The sequence below is a fragment of the Brassica rapa genome, chromosome A09 (genome assembly GCF_000309985.2).
Source record: "Brassica rapa cultivar Chiifu-401-42 chromosome A09, CAAS_Brap_v3.01, whole genome shotgun sequence".
Lineage (NCBI taxonomy): Eukaryota > Viridiplantae > Streptophyta > Magnoliopsida > Brassicales > Brassicaceae > Brassica > Brassica rapa.
Window position 1 is genome coordinate 263,570 of NC_024803.2, and position 18,808 is coordinate 282,377.

Sequence of the window (18,808 nt, forward strand, 5' to 3'; positions counted from 1 at the left end):
CTACATATAAAAAGTTCCAAGGGTAAAATATTATTTAGAAGATAGACAATGATAATAATTGAGACAACTAATTATCGAATGATGAATCCCTATTTATATACAACAGGGTTCCGAACCAACATTGGGTCCGGGTGGTGTAAGCAAGCAAAAAAAAAGGGTTAGTTAGTAGTAGTTAAAATACAAAAGAACTGAAGAAGAAGAAGAAGAAGCCACACAGACAGACAAGACTCTCGTAGAGATTTCTCAATAAATGAAATGGACTTTGCCTGCTTCAGTCTTCTTATGATGAGCTAGCCAGCCCCTCAATAAATGAGATACAGTCTTTCTAAGGCACCGAAGATCCAAAAAGCTTTTTTGCTTCTCTCTCTCTCTCTCTCTCATGATCATCAAAAGAAACTATATACTCATTCTCAGCTGTCTTCATCCACTGAACCAATGTATGTGAGATCAGTACGTCTGACCCTCACTGCACCTTTTAGCCAGCATGTGGCTCGAACATTGCCCATGTCACTGTTGTTTAAAGGATTGCTGCTTGATGGACCTGAGCTCGTCCCGTCTTCCAAAAGCGTCCATGGGTCGACAACCACATCCGTGTTTTCCGCTTCTTGCTGCTGCTGAGACTGTGACAACATCGTCTGCTTCAACTTCCCTTGCCCTGCTGCTGTTACGGTTTTTGGTATGGCAGGGGAGTTTCTTTGATTGAGACCAGCAGCAGCAGATCCCGATGGTTGAACAAGTGTGAGTGCGGTTGGCGGAACAGAATGTGGCTGACACGAGAGAGAGCAACGCAGAGAAGGAAGGAGGGTTGGCATTGCTGCTTGAATCCGCCATCTAATGGTGTCTGGTAAGTGCATCCGCGAAAGCTCATTCTGCAAAAAAAAAAAATCATTATTTTCAGTCAAGTGAACACAGACCGTGGAGGGTTTTATAAATTTTGTTTGACAAACCTGTAAGCTCTCCGCTGCATCACGATCAAACAAGGTAAAGTCTTTGGATGATTCATTAGAGGAAGAAGACCTTGGCTTTAGCCAATTTGGCTGGTGATTGCTTAACAGCCCATGGAGTACAAACAGTAAACGGTCAAATAAGACTTCATTAGAAAGATCTGCCATGGAAGATGGATCTGTTGTTGATTCTGTCTCCGACTTTGATAAGTCATTACGCGGAGATGAATCTTCATAAACTACCCTGCTTCCAAGCAGACGAACTATAGTAGACGCAAGTGTGTGTCTCGTGTTCCTAAACGACGGTTCCCTGCAAAGAGAAAAAAAAGATATAACTCAGCTTTTGATTAGGTAACATATGACTTTTCCAACAAAAATTCGGTTAAACTGAATGAGAAAACAAAATTATTACGTACCTGCAGATGACAGGCAGTAATCTTAGCAGAAAATGCAACCGCAAAGACATAGAAGATCTCAAAGCAGCAGGGGAAGGTGGTGGTGGTGGCACGGTGTCAGTAGTATTTGTTGTTGCGGATCTTCTTGCTAAACTAGGGCTACCACCACGAAGGCCCTTCCGAGTACTTCCTTTACTTGATGAAACCTCAGTAGACCCAGATGAAGCAGTTCCCATGTGTTTAGTGATGCGGTTGGTAACAGAACTTACCTGCTGCTCAATATTGCTAAACTGCTTTACCAACTCATTCACAAAGGTACTTCTAGATTCATCAGAGCTTTGATCTATGCATGGTAGCACTAGCTTAACAAAAGCCCTCTCAGTTGTAACCCCAAAGCAGAGACGATTCTTCTCATCTAATAATAGCTTTTTTGAACCCAACCCTTCTTCGATCACTTCTCCTTCTTCCATAGAAGTAACAGTTTCCAACTTCCTTTTCTTCCCTGCTGCTGCCATGTTTCCCGTGATAGGATCAGAACTGGAGTTATTGCACCAACCCCAAGGTTTCCAAAACTGAGGTTTCGTGGGAAGTCCTTTGCTTTCACCTACTATAATCAGCTTTTGCCTGATTGTTTTTCGTCCAAAAAGAACATCTTGACCTGCTAGAAACCATTCAGCTTGCTTCAGCATTGAGTCCTCAACCGATCTACCGAAGAGATGAACCACTTCCGTGAAAAGTGGAACCGCATCAGGTCTCACTAACAACCTTGTGAGGAGGATTTGAATGAAATTTTTCTCATTCTCAGAGGCTTCAGACTTCTCATTAGAGGTAGGACAGGAAGATCGTATTGCATCTGTCAAAGGCATGTCGTGATTTTCAAGTTTCTCAGTTAGTGCTTGTTCGTTTAGAAGCAGCCTGAGTTCAATCCACTGCCAGTGAAACTTTGCAGGTTGCAGGCAATCTAATACAGATACGAGCTTGTCCACAAGACTTGTTCCATTTCCCTGGTGTCGGTTTTTTGCTGCTTCACTAACTCCTCCTCCTTCGTGGGAGTAACCACAGGAAGGCACCTTACAATCAATTAATGAATTTAGGAAAAGACGTGCACGAAGAGGAGCAAAGGCCACGGCTTTCAGGTGCATATCCAAACCATTCAACTCAAGTACAGATGCAAACTCAGCGTCTGTGGAATCAGCAACTATCAGTTCATAAAGTCCCTGGGTGTCTCTCAAACACACATCTCGGAAAGGAAGGTGTTTAATCACATCGTGGAAGGCCATTGTTAAAGACTGATAAAGGCGGTGAGTGTCATCATGGACGCCGGAGTTAGAGTTACCATTCGAAACAAAAGGCCTCCACAGAACAAAAGCAAGAATAGAATACGCTGGTGGGAAGACCAATTTCAGCGGAAGCATGCGCTGCATACGCGATACAGCCACCACGGAAGATTCTCCCACAAGCTCCAAAACAAGCCCTTCCGAAACAGTTTTGCAATTACCAACGAGAAGTCTGAACCAATGTACATAAACTTCAACAGGGTTTTCCATTTTAGAGGCTCCCACAGACCTAGCACTGCCATTAGAACTCGATTTTGTACGCCTTACAAACTGAACAAAATCTAAGTACTCCCTTAGTCTCAGCAAACCAACGATCCTCTCAAGAGTTATAACGCCATGTGTGATAGCACCAATAACAAGTGCAGATACAGCTGCAGTAACTTTTGTTGCTCTGCTCAGCGGTATTTTTCCACTACCATTAGGCATATCATTTGTGGTGATGTTCGCATTTGAATCAAAGGATTCAGGAGAGAGCTGGTGCTGACTACTTCGGGATCCCTTCCCAGGGGCGAAGGCTCCAGAAAGAGCAGTGGAACTTTCTGTTGCAAGCGCTATTTCAAAGACTCGGCTTTGTCGCTCTCCAAGAGCTTCCTTAAGAAGGCACAGACAGGTTATATGGATTTGCAGAACATATCGTGCGATATTAGATGAACCTACGCCAGATGGATGAACAGAGAGATCTGAATTCTTTGCCATGGAAATCCCTATACTGTTTATTATTGCAGAAACCGCAGAAGAAACCAAAGAGGGATCACCCTCTTGAGCTGCACCGCCAGTCTGTCTAATGCAGTCCATTAGCCCAACTACAATTTGTTGAGCCACCTGATACCCGTAATCATTCTTCTCAGCAGGTGAGGAGGCTTTCATGGTACCAGTACCCATGAGTTTTCTGAGATACTGAGTTGCCTCTTCAACTTTTCGTTGCACACCTTCTCTCATAGTCAAGCCCACTCTTGAAGGACGAGTGATTTTTTTACGTAAATACTCATCTGGATTATCTACTCCTGCTGGAACCCCAAGGGGGATTCCATACTCACCGTTTCCTGGTCGCGTATGATCAAGTTCAGAAAGAAGCCTCTTTTCACATGTTGCTTTGAAATTGCCATGCCATTCCACCACACTGGGAAGGCTTCCATATCTTTTCAATATATAGCGAGCATAAACTAAGGCTGCTGATCCAGAAATCTTTCCATTACTGGACATAAGTGATGCAGCACGTGCCATCAAAGCTGTCATGGTCTCAGGAACAAGATCTGCTGACAGTAGAATATTTTCATACCTGCAAAAAAATGAGCGCACACATGCACCAATAAAGTATTTAGAAATATATCGTCAAAATAAAGATGATTAGTGTCATTTTATAGAACGGCAAGTAAAACACACCTCCTAAGTGATGATACTAGAATAGCTTCCGCTACTTCACACGTGTTGTTTTCACCGTCCCTTGGCATAATTACAAGGTTTCTCCCACCTTGAATGGCAAAATTTGGACTACTGTTGCCCTTTGGCAATAACCAAAGAAGAAATTTAGCCACTAAAACCAAATCCAGAGAGAGATCCATGAGAAATAATATGGCAGATAGCTCGTCTGCCCCAAGCTTCCACCTCGTTATCCTACTCTCTTCAACTGGAGCAGCTTTGTTGAACTGCCCAACTTTCACACTGCTCTTTTCGGACTCTTCAATAAGTTGCCGAACCACAGTTGTAAGCCAAACCGCAATAGACCGCTTATCAACAAACTGTAGCTGCTTCAAAGAGTTTCCAACAGATACAATATCCACAGGGGTAGAAGTTCTAAACACATCAACCACCCAATGGTTTTCTCCTTCCACTCCATGGCCATGATGAGGACAGCTTACTTTACTATCACAAACATGACTAGTTGAAGTGCCCTGGCTACCTTCAATCCTAGTAGCTTGTAGTTGAGCCAGAGATTGTGTTTTACGCGCCATTTTCTGCCTACCCCTCGGTACTTGTTTAGTCAACTCTATCGGAGGATCAACCTTCAGAGAAGGCTCCACTGTTTTCAATCCCTTCTTGATCCACCAGTTATCTTCTTCATCTGATATAATTGATGAACTCCAAGAGCTCTTTTCATCATCCATTTTCGGTCTTTTTGCTTTTCTACAGTCTTCACACCCTGGTGTAGCTTCTAGTTGATCCACCTTGCTATACACAGATCCAATTGATCCCTTAACACTACTTTGAAATTCATCTGGTACTGGGCTTGTCACACCGCAAGACATACGGGGAAACTGCAGCAGGGCTGCTATGCGCTCCTTCAGTTCTCTAATATCTACACTGCTCTTGGTATGTTTTCGAAGTCCCTCACTATCGCCCATGGCATCAAACGTCCTTGGCAAATCAACCAAAGGAAATGAAGTGGATTTTTTCTTTGACTTCTGATCTGACAGAGCTAAAGTATTGACATGTTTACCTTTACCAACAAGCAACTCTCGCAGAAGAAGGCGCCGTTCATTTGAATATATTCTCACAGCCTCAGAAAGCTTATATCCTCCTAAAAATTGTGCTTCCTCTAAGGTGGCATGTACAAAACAACCAGGTAGCTGTTTCAGTATGCGATGATGCCTCATTCTCCTTTCAAGATCAACAGCAGGTTGAATCACATCAATCATTCCACTAAGTATGAGTTGTCTCACGTATGCTACGGGATTAAAGATTCCAGAACGTATAAGTTCAAAAACGAGTAACTGCAAGCGCTTTGCTCCACCCCTGTGTACCTCGTGCTGATCAATCCAACAGACTATGATATCATGTAATGGGCCCGGACTTTCAAATGCATCCATCGACCCGCTAGGTTTAGAAACACCAAGAAAATTGCTGCGATGGTTCTGTCCTCTGCGAGCTGCAAATTCCCCACCCAGACTTTTTTGCTTCAGAAGCTGAATTACTAAATGCACCGGAGAACAATCTCTTCTGCCAGAGAACTTGATATCTTTAGGCACACGATCCCGGAAATCTCTAAAATCACATGTCGCCCATTCAATAAGGAAAAAAACGGAGCAAACAAAGGATGCGCTAATAGCCCCTATCCATCTAAGAGATGTTCTTAAGCATGGACTGACTTCAGCAATCCAGGTCTCCTCGACGGCTCCGTTGCAGAGGTCTTTAAAGAGATAACCGTAAGCAGCTCTGATATCTCCGTCCGATAAAGCTTTATCCAATGCCTGAACAGCTTTAGCCCCGTTATGTTGAGGATAGCCAGCGCTAGCTATCTTTGCCAAATCATCTGCACTTCTCTGAACCGTTGAAATGGTATAATCAAAAGAAAGAAACTCAAAACGAGAATCAACTCCTCTCCCTTGAAACTGGGTAGAAATCTCTGCAGAATTACTTCTCAGCTTTTCCAGATTCTCATATGCTTTTGATGCATAGCTCACGTCATTGGGTCCACATGCTGCTATGGAAGGAGGTAGTGGGAAGCAATCTGAAGCAACGAATGTGTCGGGTGCAGCCAGTACCAAGTAGCGAATCATTTCAGTTAAAGCAGAGAGAGTATAGGCTCGTCGGGAGTTATCAACAAGATCGGATCCACCAGGAGCAGGTTCTTGGATGAAACGGACAGCAATAGCCACAAGATTCTGCACATATGTCTGAGAGAGAACAATGCTCTCTAAAACACCGTATACAATGGGGAGTAACAACTGCAAAGTCTCAAAGATCTCCTTTTCCTGCAACAAAACAGAAGGGGAAATCAAGAAGCTGAAGACTAAAATATCATCATCTTGGATCAATAAATTAATCTAGAAGCATACCTGTAAGAGTCTGAGAACCCAATCAACAATGAGATTAGGAAGAAGAAGCCCCTCCGCAAGGTGCCACTGTAGAAGACGCACCATATACCACCACTTAAAATGCAGAGATGTTTCCTCACCGTAAAGACTTGCTGATGCTGGACTTATCTTTTGAATTGATCCTGTATAAAGCATCTGTGGCGATCTATCTCTAGTTTGCTGAGAAGGATATGAATTATTCCGTGACAGAAGTTCATCCAAGAGGTATTGCAGGTAGTCAACAACATCTTTTGTCCATTGCTCACACCGAGTAATTTGTGTTTTGTCAGGTGCCCCTGAAAGAATAGACCCGGAACTAGGTCGGACCTGCAAGTTGAAAACAAAAATTGATATCCTCCAACGCCGAAGAGATTATAGTTATAGACAATCGAATTGTTTCCAACAACGTACCTGGTTAAGATAAGTCACTTTTATAAACCAAGTAGCTCTCGGTAACGGAACATTGTTCCTTATGAGGACTTCAAATAAGGTTTTTCTCTTATATCCAGGAATGTTATCAGCCAAAGAGCGCAATCGCTTGTGCTGTTGTGATAAACTCTGAGAAAAAAAATGAGAGCATGAATGAGTTTATACTTCAGCAAGATTAAAAAAACATGTGCTTTCAATTTATCAGAATTCCATAACAAGCAATAAGACTTGAATATTTAGTTTTCACAGAGCCATTAAAATTAGGTAAATAGGCGGCCATGTCTATCTACTGGAAGCTATACCAGATGAACAGCAACAAACATGAACCAAAAGAGTATTGTTAGATAAGCATAGCGATATGTCACCTCAATCCATTTTTTCTTCGTCTCCTCCCCACAGGATCTTAGTTCTGGAAATCCAGGCTTACATAGAAGCGAACCGGAGAGAGGCACCCCATAAACCTGACCAGCCTGCCATATAAATCGGGAGATTAAAAAGTATAGGCAATGTGATTGGGTCTGCAACCCTAATATTCTGCACGCTTAATGGAAAAGGAAAGGAGTCAGAATCTCTAGCTTACCTTGCGCTTCAGTGCGCGAGACTCATTGATAGCTCTAAAACACTTTCTGACAGCCTGCGGGATAGGATTGAATATAGTTTCACAAGAACAAACAAGTGAACTCCAATAGAGATTAAGGTAGAAAAAACACAGTCTATACTCTCTAATACCGTACCTCTTTGCACTTTATGACAACAGGCTTGGAAAAAGTATGGAAATGAGTCAATATAATCTCATCGGCTTCCTAGAAGGACCAAAAGGAACAGAACCTCAATTAGAAATCATCACTCCAATGCACATTCTGCCTCAGTAAAGACATTATTCCTACTTTAAATTTCGAGCATCTACTGGAAATAGCGTGGACATGGGTCGAAGGTATATTGCAAACATGTCAATAATAATTAATCATGATTTTTCTAGGTTTTTAAATAGCAAAAACAGGAGGCATAGTTAACTAATTCAGTGGATCGCACCTTAAGTCCATCAACAGTTTCCTTGTATCCAGACTGAGCATACTCTTTGGTTAGGTTCTCTTCGGGAGAAGTTGCTGTTGGAGGATGAAAATCAGGCGGTCCAAGTCTGCAGTTTTTTTTTAGAGAAATACAAATCATGTAAGAAAGTAAATGAAAGATGGAAAAGAGTCGCCAAGGGTTAAAAGGACTTAAGCCTTGTGGAGATAAAATAGTGAAATCACAAGAACTCAAACAGGGGATCAAATATAATGGGAAAATCCAAAATATGAAAGAGAAAGTACCGGGAGTTGAGACCGTCCTTTTCACATTTCAACTTGTAGGGTGTCAACGGTGGTGGCCTCCTGCAGTAAAACAAAAAGAAGTTATTCAAAGTGTATCAACATAATAAAGAGTAGTTTAAGGAAAAGACTAGGACATGCCTGGAGTTTAAGGAGTAGTTTCCAATGGAAGAGGAATCAGATCGACCTGATGAACCACCACCTGTAGCGCTATTGTTGACTGCACTAGTGCAGTTTGCAGGATGGTACCTTTGCATATCTCCAAACTATAGCCGGCCTATAAACTCTAAGAACAATCTGCACTCTAGCACCATTACATGGACTTGCACTTCTTCTTCTTTTTTTTGGCAATATCTCCTAACAGCATAAACTAAACCCTGAAACATAAAAGTAAAGCCTAAATGAACATATATTCAATGAAACTGCGTCAAAACTCTAACTAGATATAGGTGAATTCACTTAATAGGTAGCGCATTCACTTCAAAGTTGTAAGCTTTCTTTATAGCATAGCAAGTGAGAGTTTAAAGATAGATTCAAAAGGTGATCTCGAGCCCACCAAACTAGACCACCACCGCATATGAATTAAGCAAAAGGAGAAATAAGCTGAGGAAAGCTACATCCTTGGGAAGAATATGAGCTCGAAAACAAATCACCCCTAATCAAATATATATTTTTTAAGAACTTAGGGTTTCAAATCGAGAACTAACCAAGTTAGGGTTTTGAGAGCGAATTGGAACCTGATTGAGAGAAAACTCAGAAGAATCAAATGAGAGACTGTAGACGACGACGACGAATTTTCTCCAGCTCGCTTCTGGGTTAAATAAAAGTTTGACTCTTTCCAATTTAACGAAGAAGACGAATTTGCTTCTGGTGTTTGATTCCGTCAATTGGGATTCGAAATTGTGCTCGAGGAAGAAGAACAATCGAATAAACAAAACTCTTGGATGGATTGAATCCGATCTAACACACACACTCTTGTCTTGTCTTCTGGTAAGGACGAACACAACACCCTTTTCTCCTGCCCCTCAAAGCTTCTTCCTTTCTTTATGCTCTAAGGGCTATTTTGTAAATTTGTTTTTTTTTTTTATGAGACTAGTTTGACACCCATGATAGTGGATGGATGGATGTAAAACTATTAATGCAACTTTTAATCTTTTGAATTTATAATCTTCCCACGGCTTATTTTATTTTTTTTACATTGTAGGAGCAAAAAAAATTCTTATATTCAATTATGAAATTTTAATCAACTGTTTTCAAATTTTCAACACCCATTTTACTGTTTTCTTCTCATCAACTTTTAGTTTTAGTTAGTCCATTAACATATGGTTGTACGTCTATTTTTTCTGGTTGATTTAAAATATTAGATGAATTTTTTTTTTAACAAATGTTTCTATTGTTTAATAATATCATTTTGAATTTTAAAACTATGATCCCATCAAATTTTGCTTTTTGAACATAGGTTAAAGGGTTTAATTAGAAATTCTTTATTCAGCTAGTCTTTTGTTTTTGTGATTTCTATTCAGCTTTTTGTATCATTTAGAAATTATCAATATAATTAGTGCTTTTCAAGTTTTTAAGACTTGTTGTTACATAAATTATTTTATCTTTGTTTTTGGGTTTATTCTAGTTTATATATATTTTTTCAAAAAAATAAAATTGTTTTGATAATTTAAATCTAAAACTTCTTTTTGAAAATGATTATTAAAAAATTAATTATGAAGAAATAAATTTCATGAGTTACTAATTCGTTTGTATATGAAATCATATCTTTTATCAGGTGTACTATGATATTATCTAATGTCCACAACCATATCCCATCAACAAAAAATGCTAGTACTATTCTATTCCCAAAGGTAGGGCATAAACTGCAACAACTCCAACATTATCCAAAGCTTTAATTACATATATCATGATGATCCATAAAATTTCATTTCTCCATTGCATAAAATTCTCTACAAATTTTGCTTTATGCCCTGTTTCTTTCCCCTTACTAAAAAAAAATTCCACTTATCGTCTTGTTGTCAACCCACCAATCTTAGACTACAATCTATAACAACACATTACCAGCTTGTAATTTACTCTTCCTACCAACTACACTAGTCTTGTGTATCTTCTAATTTTCATTCACATATAAAGTACTCTTTAAGATTGTCCCCCCAGATCATACTCCTATAAATACTTTGTTATATGTCAAACTTCTGAAGATATTACACACAAATAAATCAATGAAACCAAAAACACTCTAAATCACATCTCTCTCCATCCCAACACACAAACACAACACACTCATACTAAAATAAATCATATCCTATATACTAAAAAGAAGAGACCCGTGGTCCCGTCTTTGAAAGTGTTCTGTAATGACCCCACCACAAACCGTTTCTCATCTGGTCTTGAAAAGATCTCATCTCTTCTCTGTCTCTCTCAGCAGTCTGAAAGTTATTGTCTTTGAGTAATACACAGTATCTACATGGTTCTGCGCTAATGGAAGTTAGCAATGGTGACAGTAGTGAGCCTATGTTCTGTCCCAACAATGGCTTTGTCTTTAAGAAGAGAGTTTTCACTTTTCATGACCTTTTATAGAACAAGGATGCTCTCATCGATCTTCAACTCAGCTGGAAGCAGAGAGTGCTCAGTGTTGTTGAGGCAGTTAAGAGCGACCTCTTCAAGTAATTCCTCTAGAATCAATTCACTAGTTTCAAAGCCAATGCAGTCAATCTCACATCTGATGTCTAACCAGTTTCCAGCTTTAGCCATATCTTTCCTAACTATTTGATCCAACGCGCGAGGGAGTGGCAGCGGCAAGAGATGCCAGTAGACCGCTTCTTGAACCTCGTGAACGATGCTTTTGACGGTAGAGAAGACTCTGGTTCTTGGTGTAACAAAGGAAGCCCAAGGAGGGCAACAGCAGAGCTCCATGATAACTTCGTTGATGCAGTCAAAGAGAAGCTCATGGTCATGGCAAAGCTGGTTTGGACAGAATGGTACATTGCTGATAAGTGCGGGTTCAAGAAGCTGATCAGAGAATTGCGCCTTCAGATAGAGCTCTTCAAAATCTGACACTACTGCATCCACCACAGCTTTTACATACTTAAACACCAATTCCTTGTCACTTGTGATGGATTTGACAGCATCCTCTCGGCTTTTAGCTGCAGAATCTTCTTTATCATCGAAGTGGATACACCAAGGTTGCACCTGTGGCTCATCTGAGTTGTAAAGATGAGTCAATGTTTGCTCATAATGAAGAACTAATTAACTACTAGAAGTCTAGAACCCAAGTTTAGTAGTAGATGCTGGGATCTTTTTTTCACTTACCAGACTGAGATCTCATTTTTGATGGGCTTACATCATCTTCAATGAAGAGTGGCTCAAGAACTGATATTGGGCTTGACCATTCCGGAACATCGATAATAGCTGATGATTCACTTTTAGCTAAACAGTGAGATGGTGAGGCCACAGAGGAAGCCAGTGGTGGTTGGTTCTCTTCATGAGAGGTCTGTAGAAGAAAACAAAACAGATTTAAATCTTCCACTATTTCTTCATTTCAGATTACATACAAAATGATAAATATTATAGTGTTGAAGCAAAATGACTTGCCTGTTCATCCTGAGCTGCAGCTTTGGATAAGTCACTAACCAAAGTAGAGCTTGCTTCCTCTGTAACTATACCTATCTCATTGGTAATCATTACATCATCTGCAGAACCTACAAGTTTGGCTGGTTATTAGATTAATCACCGTATTCTAAATTAAGAGTGAAGAAAATATTCTTACCTGCAGCAGAAACTTTATCTTCGTTAGCGGTTCCATCCTCAACGTCCACACTTTTTTCAGAAGGTTCACATACGGTTGGTTGGAGAGACTCGACAGCATTGTCAGTTTCTTTGCGTAGATCACAGGCCTGAGTATCAGCACTTTTTATTATTGCATCCTCTGGTTGGCTCACAGGAGTTTCTTTCTTGATGTTCACAGCATTTATGTAATCCGCGGAAGCAGACTTCCTGTGTGAAGTTGAGCTCTTTTCCCACCTTCTTCCCGGGCTGCTTAGAGGAGACAGGTACTCAGGAAGAGAGAGTATTCTTCCTAAGGTTCTTTGAACCTGTCTGCTTGTTATGTTCGAATCAAGATCTCCATTGTTTAACATCTCGGACAGATGTTTCTTGGCCTCTGTGTAAATGTTAGACACCCTTTGCTTTCTATCATCTTCATTGTTCTTCTGAGATGTTGAAGGCTTTGCCATCCGCTCGAGAAAGAAATGATCTTTAGTTGGCACATTTTTAGGAAACCGTCTCTCACGCTGGAGTCCAGGCTGCTCCTTTCTGATTGCTTGTTTCAGCTTCCTCTTGATCTCAGAAAGGAAGAAATGCGAACTGTTTCTCTCGTTCTGCAGTTTGTTTCTCATCAAATGAGAATCAGGAGCTGTGTCTGGACTTGAAAAGCCTGGCTTCAGAATGTAAATCCTGTCTGAAGAAGCTTCACATGCTTTATCATCAGTCACTTCTTGTGGTGTATCTTTCCTCCTGAAAAAGCTGCTAGACCGTCTCTTATCAGCGAGAGAAGATTGTTCTGATGCCCCTGACAAGCTCAAGCTTTCTTCTCCTTTCTGTCTTGGCACAAGTATCTCTGGATCTTGAAGAAGTTTGAGAAACAACTCCTCATCAGATCCAAGAATCTGAAACACTTCCATCAAGTCCTTAGATGTAAGGATTTCGCTGTTTTCCTTGGGACGGTTCCCATGTAGAAGCTTCTGGCTGATTAAAAACTTGATCAGCTCCCTCAGTTTTTCTTTATAATCATCCTGTTTGTGGTTCTTAGCAAGGCTTGTACTTCTGCGATGAATCTCTGAATAGAACTCTTCAATCATGTTATCAATGTCAACACTCCTTTCGGAAGCATGATGGCTCTTCTTAGTTCTGCGGTGAACTTGAGGCTCTTCAGTGTTAGTTGTGTTTATATGGCTAAAGTTATCGCAGCTATTCTTGCGGGTCTTGTTTTTTCTCCTATGGTTTTTCCTTCTTCTTCCTTCGAGCTCAGAGTCTGACAACTGTCCTGCTTCCGCATTCTCTCTCTGCTTCTTGAGTTCCTTGTCGTTGAACAACTCTTCAGCTATGAGTTTCTTCACACTTGGCTTTATAATCGTAATCTTCACATTGCGTTCTTCACCAACATTGCTTACAAGGGTGTCTTGAGCAGCCTTGTCGCGGCATTTGTTGGACTTGTCAAGCTCATTATGATTTCCAGCAGCTGAAACAATTAAGATAACGGTTAACTAAAACAAACTCATTCGCAGGGTATATAGAGAGAGGCAAGAGGGGGGGGGGGGGGGGGGGGGGGGGGGGGTTACCATGATGGTTTTGGTCAACAAGGAGCTTGGGAGAGAGTGGTCCATGGCGGAAAGTGAACATATTCATAAAACCCCACATGCAGCCTAACTGATCCCGAGAAGCTGCACGCCGTTGAGTTTTCTTGGCCATGGCTTGTCTTATTCAGTTTCTTAATGCTCCTTCTCTAATAGCTATTCTCTATAAGATGTGGCTTAAGATAAGCAGAAGAAGAAAACTATTAAATTAAGCAGCAACAAAATAAGACAGAGGAAACACCACACAAAAAGGATAACAAATTAAGTTCAAAACCAGAAGCAAGAAGTCTTTGTAAATTGATTGTAATTATATAAAGTAATACTTTTAACAACCTCAGATCCTTGAGAAACAAACCAACAATAACATAAGAAGTAAAGTATCATCCACCAGTTCCACCCCCCAAATCTCCTTTTACAATCTAATTAAATGGTGTGAGGAATCATTGTAACCAAAGGCAAGTTACAGAAACTAGTGCCATGACTTATGGAGCAAAATCAGAGATACCTTTCCCTTTCAAAAGAGAGAGAGAGAGAGAGAGAGAGATAAGTACCTTAGATTCTTCTGAATTTGCTTTGATTCCAAACTCCCCTGAAGGGCAAGCATTAAAGAGTGGCAAGTTGAAGCAGGAAGGAAGTAATCCTCTCCAAAAACTTTCTTTGGATGCCAAGTTTCAGTCAGGCCTTGTCTTTGATCGCCGGACAAAACGGGTACAAAATAAAAAGGGGATATCTTTCAAGCAAGGCTAGAGAGAGAGAGAGAAGATGTGGTCAAGTCAACTACGCAAAATGATCTCAAGCTTGAGGCTTTATCAAACTCCAGCCACATTGTTTGATCTGACAACTTTTTCCAGGTTCTGTCGAGAAACCCAGCTTCCGTAAATCTCATAAAAGATCATCAACTAAAAAGAGAAAAGCTTTTCGATCAATGTAATCACAAAAAAAGTCTTAAGCTTCAATTTCCACAGTTGGTTCAACAAAGAGCTTCTACAACTAACATTCAAATAAAGAGTAAAGAAGAGATGTTTTTCTTTCTTTCTTCTCTTGGGTGGGCATCTTTTGACTAGCAATAGAGAGAGAGAGAGAGAGAGAGAGATCATAAATTAAGGAGTTTCTTTACCGACAAAACCCATTAGTTTTCATGGATTGGATTCTCTCAATTGGGCAAACGCAAAGAAAAAGTGGAAGAGAGAGAGAGAGAGAACGATTAAGTAAAAGGTGGAACCTTTATGCGAATTTTACAACGCAACAAACGTCGTGCCATTAAGCTAGCTCCACAGCAGACTAAAAGATAAACACCGTTGGAAAAAAAAAAGATTTCATATGGGCCCATCTCTCTCTACAGAGAAGAAGACGCTTTCGATAGAAGAAACGTATTTTCCAGATTTTTTCAACAGCCTTCATCATTAATTAGCCTGCCCCGGTACATAATTGATCTCTCCTCTTTGGGGCAATGCAGATTGGGGCTATACAGATTGGGTCAATGCAGATTGGAGCAGTATAGATTGGGGCAATATAGATTTCATATTAAATCTTTTTTTTTTCTATTTGGGACAATATAGATTAATACATAGTTGAGATATGGCAGTGTAGAAAGAATATTACTGTCTGCAGAGATGATGTCCTCTTCAGGAAGAGAATAAGGGATTCAGTAGATTAATGTAAAAATATTGGGGTCATACTGTAACAAATTCAGAATTAAAGGTTTGGAGAAAGAAATGCCATGGAGGCTCGGCTGCTTATGGAAATGGAGAACACGTATGTTTTGGGATATATGATTAAACCCCATATTGAAATCATCATAATTAGTCTCCTAATTTCATTAAATTGACCATCTCTTTTTTTTTATCTCGTTACGACACTTTCTGATTCTATGTCTCTCCACTCTCCTAAAGAGTTCTTACATTTGTCAGAATCAGATCAAGCACTTGTAAGTTGTAATAATAATTTAAAAATAAAAAATTAAGCAAAAGTTTTATAAATGGGGTTTGCTGATAAAGCCGAGCACTCTAAAGGGAAAATGGTCCAACAGAAATAATTACCTCGCGTTGTCTTGATTCATCGGTGGGGTGGCCTTAACATAATCCGAGACCACATGTTTTTTGACCATGATCAGTAAGTTACATTGAGTTCCTTTGAAGCAACTTAGGCACTCAGGGACGGGGACCATACTGTTGTATGTGCTGCAGTATATGTGTGTGTTCATACCCATAAACACTCACATTTACCAATCAATAGACCCCGCAGACGATAATGTGCACGCGCACAAACGTGAATACATAAAATATATAATCAGAAAATTGCTACAAACGTGGCATTTTTTTTAGGTGGGAACTTATCGACCGACAATATAAGATATGGACACAAACTTGCTCCCATTAAGGAAGTTAGTGACCTGACAACGGCTAGGTTTTCATAATGCATCATACATGTACTTTATGAACATCTTAGCAGTATTAATACCACAGCCACCCACAAACTAGAGGTAAGTTTCATCATACTCCAGACCCGATCCTAGATTTCGACCCAATAATCCAAAAGCCTGATAAGAGGATAGTAGACTAAAAAATATTAAAACCCATTTTGGGGTGAAATAAAGTCAATCCCGAACTAGCTTGGTAATGCAAAAAAAAAAAAAAATCAGATCATTAAAGACAATTTTAAATGTGTTAAAGATTCGCCGGAGATCATATCGCCGTTATGATCTCTTTTCAAACAGCTATATAAAAGAACGTCAAAGGAGGATATGGAGATCCCAAGTCTAGTACATCTAAGTTATATTTGAATTACCCTCTTGTTCACTTATATTTTTGAAACCATTTATTCTTCACAATTGTATAAATTAAAAGATCAATAAATAAACTGTAAATGCCTTCACAACTTGATTTAACATTTATACAATCTGAAAAAAAAATTAAACAGTTTATACTATTTATTCATATATACTTAGTTACCAATAATTTATGGATTATTGGTAAATAAATAATTGTGATTTGTTTTATATATCAACTATGCTTTTTAGTTTTTTAAAGCAGAATTAACTATATGTGAGTTTAAGGTTTTTTTTTTTTTTTTTGAATGCTTAAATATCATTTTAGAACTTTGTTAGTCCAACTTTAAAATCACATACATTAGTGTAAAACTATAGTATCCACCAAACTTGGTGAAGTATTCACCATGCTAAGCACTGTTCATTTGATTTAATTAATAAATATTGTAAATTAAAGTAAGATAAATATATAAAATTGATATCTACATATATTAAAATATTTTATTTTAATTTATTACTTTAATATTATCATATTTTAAAATAGTAAATAATTTTAAAATATTTTAGTGTTAAATATTTGTATGTAATATAATACATAGAAAATTTATTTATTGTATATATTAAGTAATACATTTTTTATAAATTAATAATATAAAAACGAAAATGTAGTTTTAGAATAAAATTTGGTGTTTTGATTGATGAAAGAAAAAAATTAATACAGAAAATATATTAAAATATTGTGATTTTTTACACCAGTGATTTGTCTAAACCTCTTTGAATTTAACTTTTGGATGAAATCTAATAAAGCTAGGAATAGCCAATAGGTAATAGGATAAAAGTAGTTGTTCGGAATCATGACAGCCATAACTAGTAGGGTCAATGGACTTTTTCTAGGTGTCAAAACCAACAAAATTTGTAAATACATGTTAATTGTAAGAAGAAAAATTAAAGTTAGGCCAAAAGCAGATCTAACCATCGTTAAATTTTGTTTAACTACCGAAAGAGGAAGCACATGTGTTTTGGCAGATGGATAAGCAACATTCTAGTAGCTTTTATCATAATGTTTTGCGCAAACTCTATAATTTTATAAATGGTTTCAAATTTTTATGTTTTGTGCTTATGTTTTACAAAGACGAATTATATAAATACATTTAATAACTTAAAATTATTATAATTTATTGTTATATTTTTAATATTTAATTAGTAATATTTATTATAAGTTACTGTTGAAAATAACAAAAAAATATGAAAATTATTGTAATGTTAATCAATAAATTCTAGTTGTTATGAATAGTATCACTATGCATGGTTTTGGTGAAATCAATCATATAAATATTTTAATAAATTAAAAACAATATAATAGCTAATTTGTTTTTAATATGGTGATTGTAAGAATACTTTGTAAATGTTTATATTTTGAACATTGATGAACAACCTAGTTAAAAGGTACGTGTAATGAAGTAACTTGACTTTTACAAAGATCTTACAATGGATTTCCAATTTTAGTTAAGATATATGCTTCACATAAATAAATTAGTTATGTGATTATGACCAAATTTACAGGTCTTAACAAATTTATAATTTCTATAATGTTATAACCTTTATTTGGGATGTTGGTGACCAAAATTAATTTGGTTAGTAGAGAGGGGTTCCTGAATTTTACTATAAAGTATTTTGTATTGAATTATCTATTTATTTATTTTTGTAAAAAGAGAAAGTATGTCATGTGACCACTAAAAAAAGTGAAGACCACCAACAAACAAGAAGGATGGAGCTTATCCGGGCCTTAAATAAATAAAAGGCCGTAGTCTCAGGCCATCTTTTGTTGACCCATTGGAGTCTTAACTCTTCTTCTCTCCAAAAACAGGCTGAAAAGACTGTATCCGTCCATATATTTTGTTTTAAATTTGTTACATGCGTAACTGAACTTCCTATAGATGTAAACTAACAAGCGAAAGCGCCAATCCAGAGAAGGGAAGACTTAACTTTGCGGAGCATGTGTTCTTGCTATGATCTTAGAAAATTGCAGCAGCATAAGATTCAAAAAGTATCTGCGAATTGAACACCATGGGCATCGAACTTACCTACTCTCAAGGGAGCTGAGTATGTGACGAGCCAATGGTAACGAACAAACAATTACGTTTTTTGTATGTATATTCAATCAGAATTTAGAATCATTGTAACAAGGAATGATGATAAATTAAATCAAATCCAAACAAGAAAAGGAGGATTCTGAAATTAAGATACCAAAAAGGATTAGGAAAGGTTTTTTCGACCTGAAGCTCTACTTATATATACTTACATGCATGCTCTTGCGATCAGTACAACAGCAAAGTAAACTATCCGCTTTCGAGGTTCTGTAAGAACTACAAACTTTTCCTCTCGATCGTCTACACTTTTTCTTTATTTATTTTTTGTTCATATGAAACATAAGCTATATATATATATATCTCTTCTGATTATCGAATACTTGCT

The 18,808-nt window shown here is 38.3% G+C and overlaps 2 protein-coding genes and 1 long non-coding RNA gene across 5 annotated transcripts; 1 reads left to right on the forward strand and 2 right to left on the reverse strand.

Annotated features, from left to right (window-relative positions):
• Window positions 1–5: 5 nt before the first annotated feature.
• LOC103836919 (mediator of RNA polymerase II transcription subunit 12) lies at window positions 6–9,559 on the reverse strand. 2 transcript variants are annotated; one of them, XM_009113236.3, is made up of 13 exons: window positions 8,947–9,556; window positions 8,351–8,586; window positions 8,213–8,272; window positions 7,932–8,037; window positions 7,634–7,702; window positions 7,480–7,533; window positions 7,265–7,369; window positions 6,882–7,028; window positions 6,453–6,797; window positions 4,060–6,368; window positions 1,361–3,955; window positions 948–1,254; window positions 6–869 (listed from the first exon to the last, which is right to left on the reverse strand). In XM_009113236.3, exons 2-13 carry the CDS (start codon window positions 8,464–8,466, stop codon window positions 411–413), a joined length of 6,672 nt encoding a protein of 2,223 aa, XP_009111484.2. In that variant the 5' UTR covers window positions 8,467–8,586; window positions 8,947–9,556; the 3' UTR covers window positions 6–410. The 2 variants fall into 2 exon arrangements, with proteins under 2 accessions (XP_009111484.2, XP_009111485.2); XM_009113237.3 differs by having other exon boundaries at window positions 411–869; window positions 8,917–9,559.
• A 798-nt stretch (window positions 9,560–10,357) lies between these two features.
• Window positions 10,358–14,822, reverse strand: LOC103836920. Of its 2 annotated transcripts, none has more exons than XM_033281233.1 (6): window positions 14,118–14,822; window positions 13,552–13,729; window positions 11,982–13,451; window positions 11,807–11,913; window positions 11,525–11,705; window positions 10,358–11,415 (listed from the first exon to the last, which is right to left on the reverse strand). In XM_033281233.1, exons 2-6 carry the CDS (start codon window positions 13,679–13,681, stop codon window positions 10,787–10,789), a joined length of 2,517 nt encoding a protein of 838 aa, XP_033137124.1. In that variant the 5' UTR covers window positions 13,682–13,729; window positions 14,118–14,822; the 3' UTR covers window positions 10,358–10,786. The 2 variants fall into 2 exon arrangements, with proteins under 2 accessions (XP_033137124.1, XP_033137123.1); XM_033281232.1 differs by having other exon boundaries at window positions 13,552–13,742; window positions 14,118–14,820.
• LOC117128564 lies at window positions 14,781–18,586 on the forward strand. The gene is made up of 2 exons (XR_004451931.1): window positions 14,781–14,986; window positions 15,023–18,586. It is a non-coding gene; the product is annotated as an uncharacterized LOC117128564 (long non-coding RNA).
• Window positions 18,587–18,808: the final 222 nt, after the last annotated feature.

Excerpts from the sequence above, each read along its gene's own strand:
- LOC103836919 (XM_009113236.3), bottom strand. The coding sequence starts at position 8,466 with ATGCAAAGGTACCATCCTGCAAACTGCACTAGTGCAGTCAACAATAGC. Across the intron at positions 7,029-7,264 it reads CGAAGAAAAAATGGATTGAG|AGTTTATCACAACAGCACAA; the intron begins GTGACATATCGC and ends TTTTTTTCTCAG. Across the intron at positions 1,255-1,360 it reads TTACTGCCTGTCATCTGCAG|GGAACCGTCGTTTAGGAACA; the intron begins GTACGTAATAAT and ends TTCTCTTTGCAG.
- LOC103836920 (XM_033281233.1), bottom strand. The coding sequence starts at position 13,681 with ATGGCCAAGAAAACTCAACGGCGTGCAGCTTCTCGGGATCAGTTAGGC. Across the intron at positions 13,452-13,551 it reads TGTTGACCAAAACCATCATG|CTGCTGGAAATCATAATGAG; the intron begins GTAACCCCCCCC and ends TAATTGTTTCAG. Across the intron at positions 11,914-11,981 it reads AGATAAAGTTTCTGCTGCAG|GTTCTGCAGATGATGTAATG; the intron begins GTAAGAATATTT and ends CCAAACTTGTAG.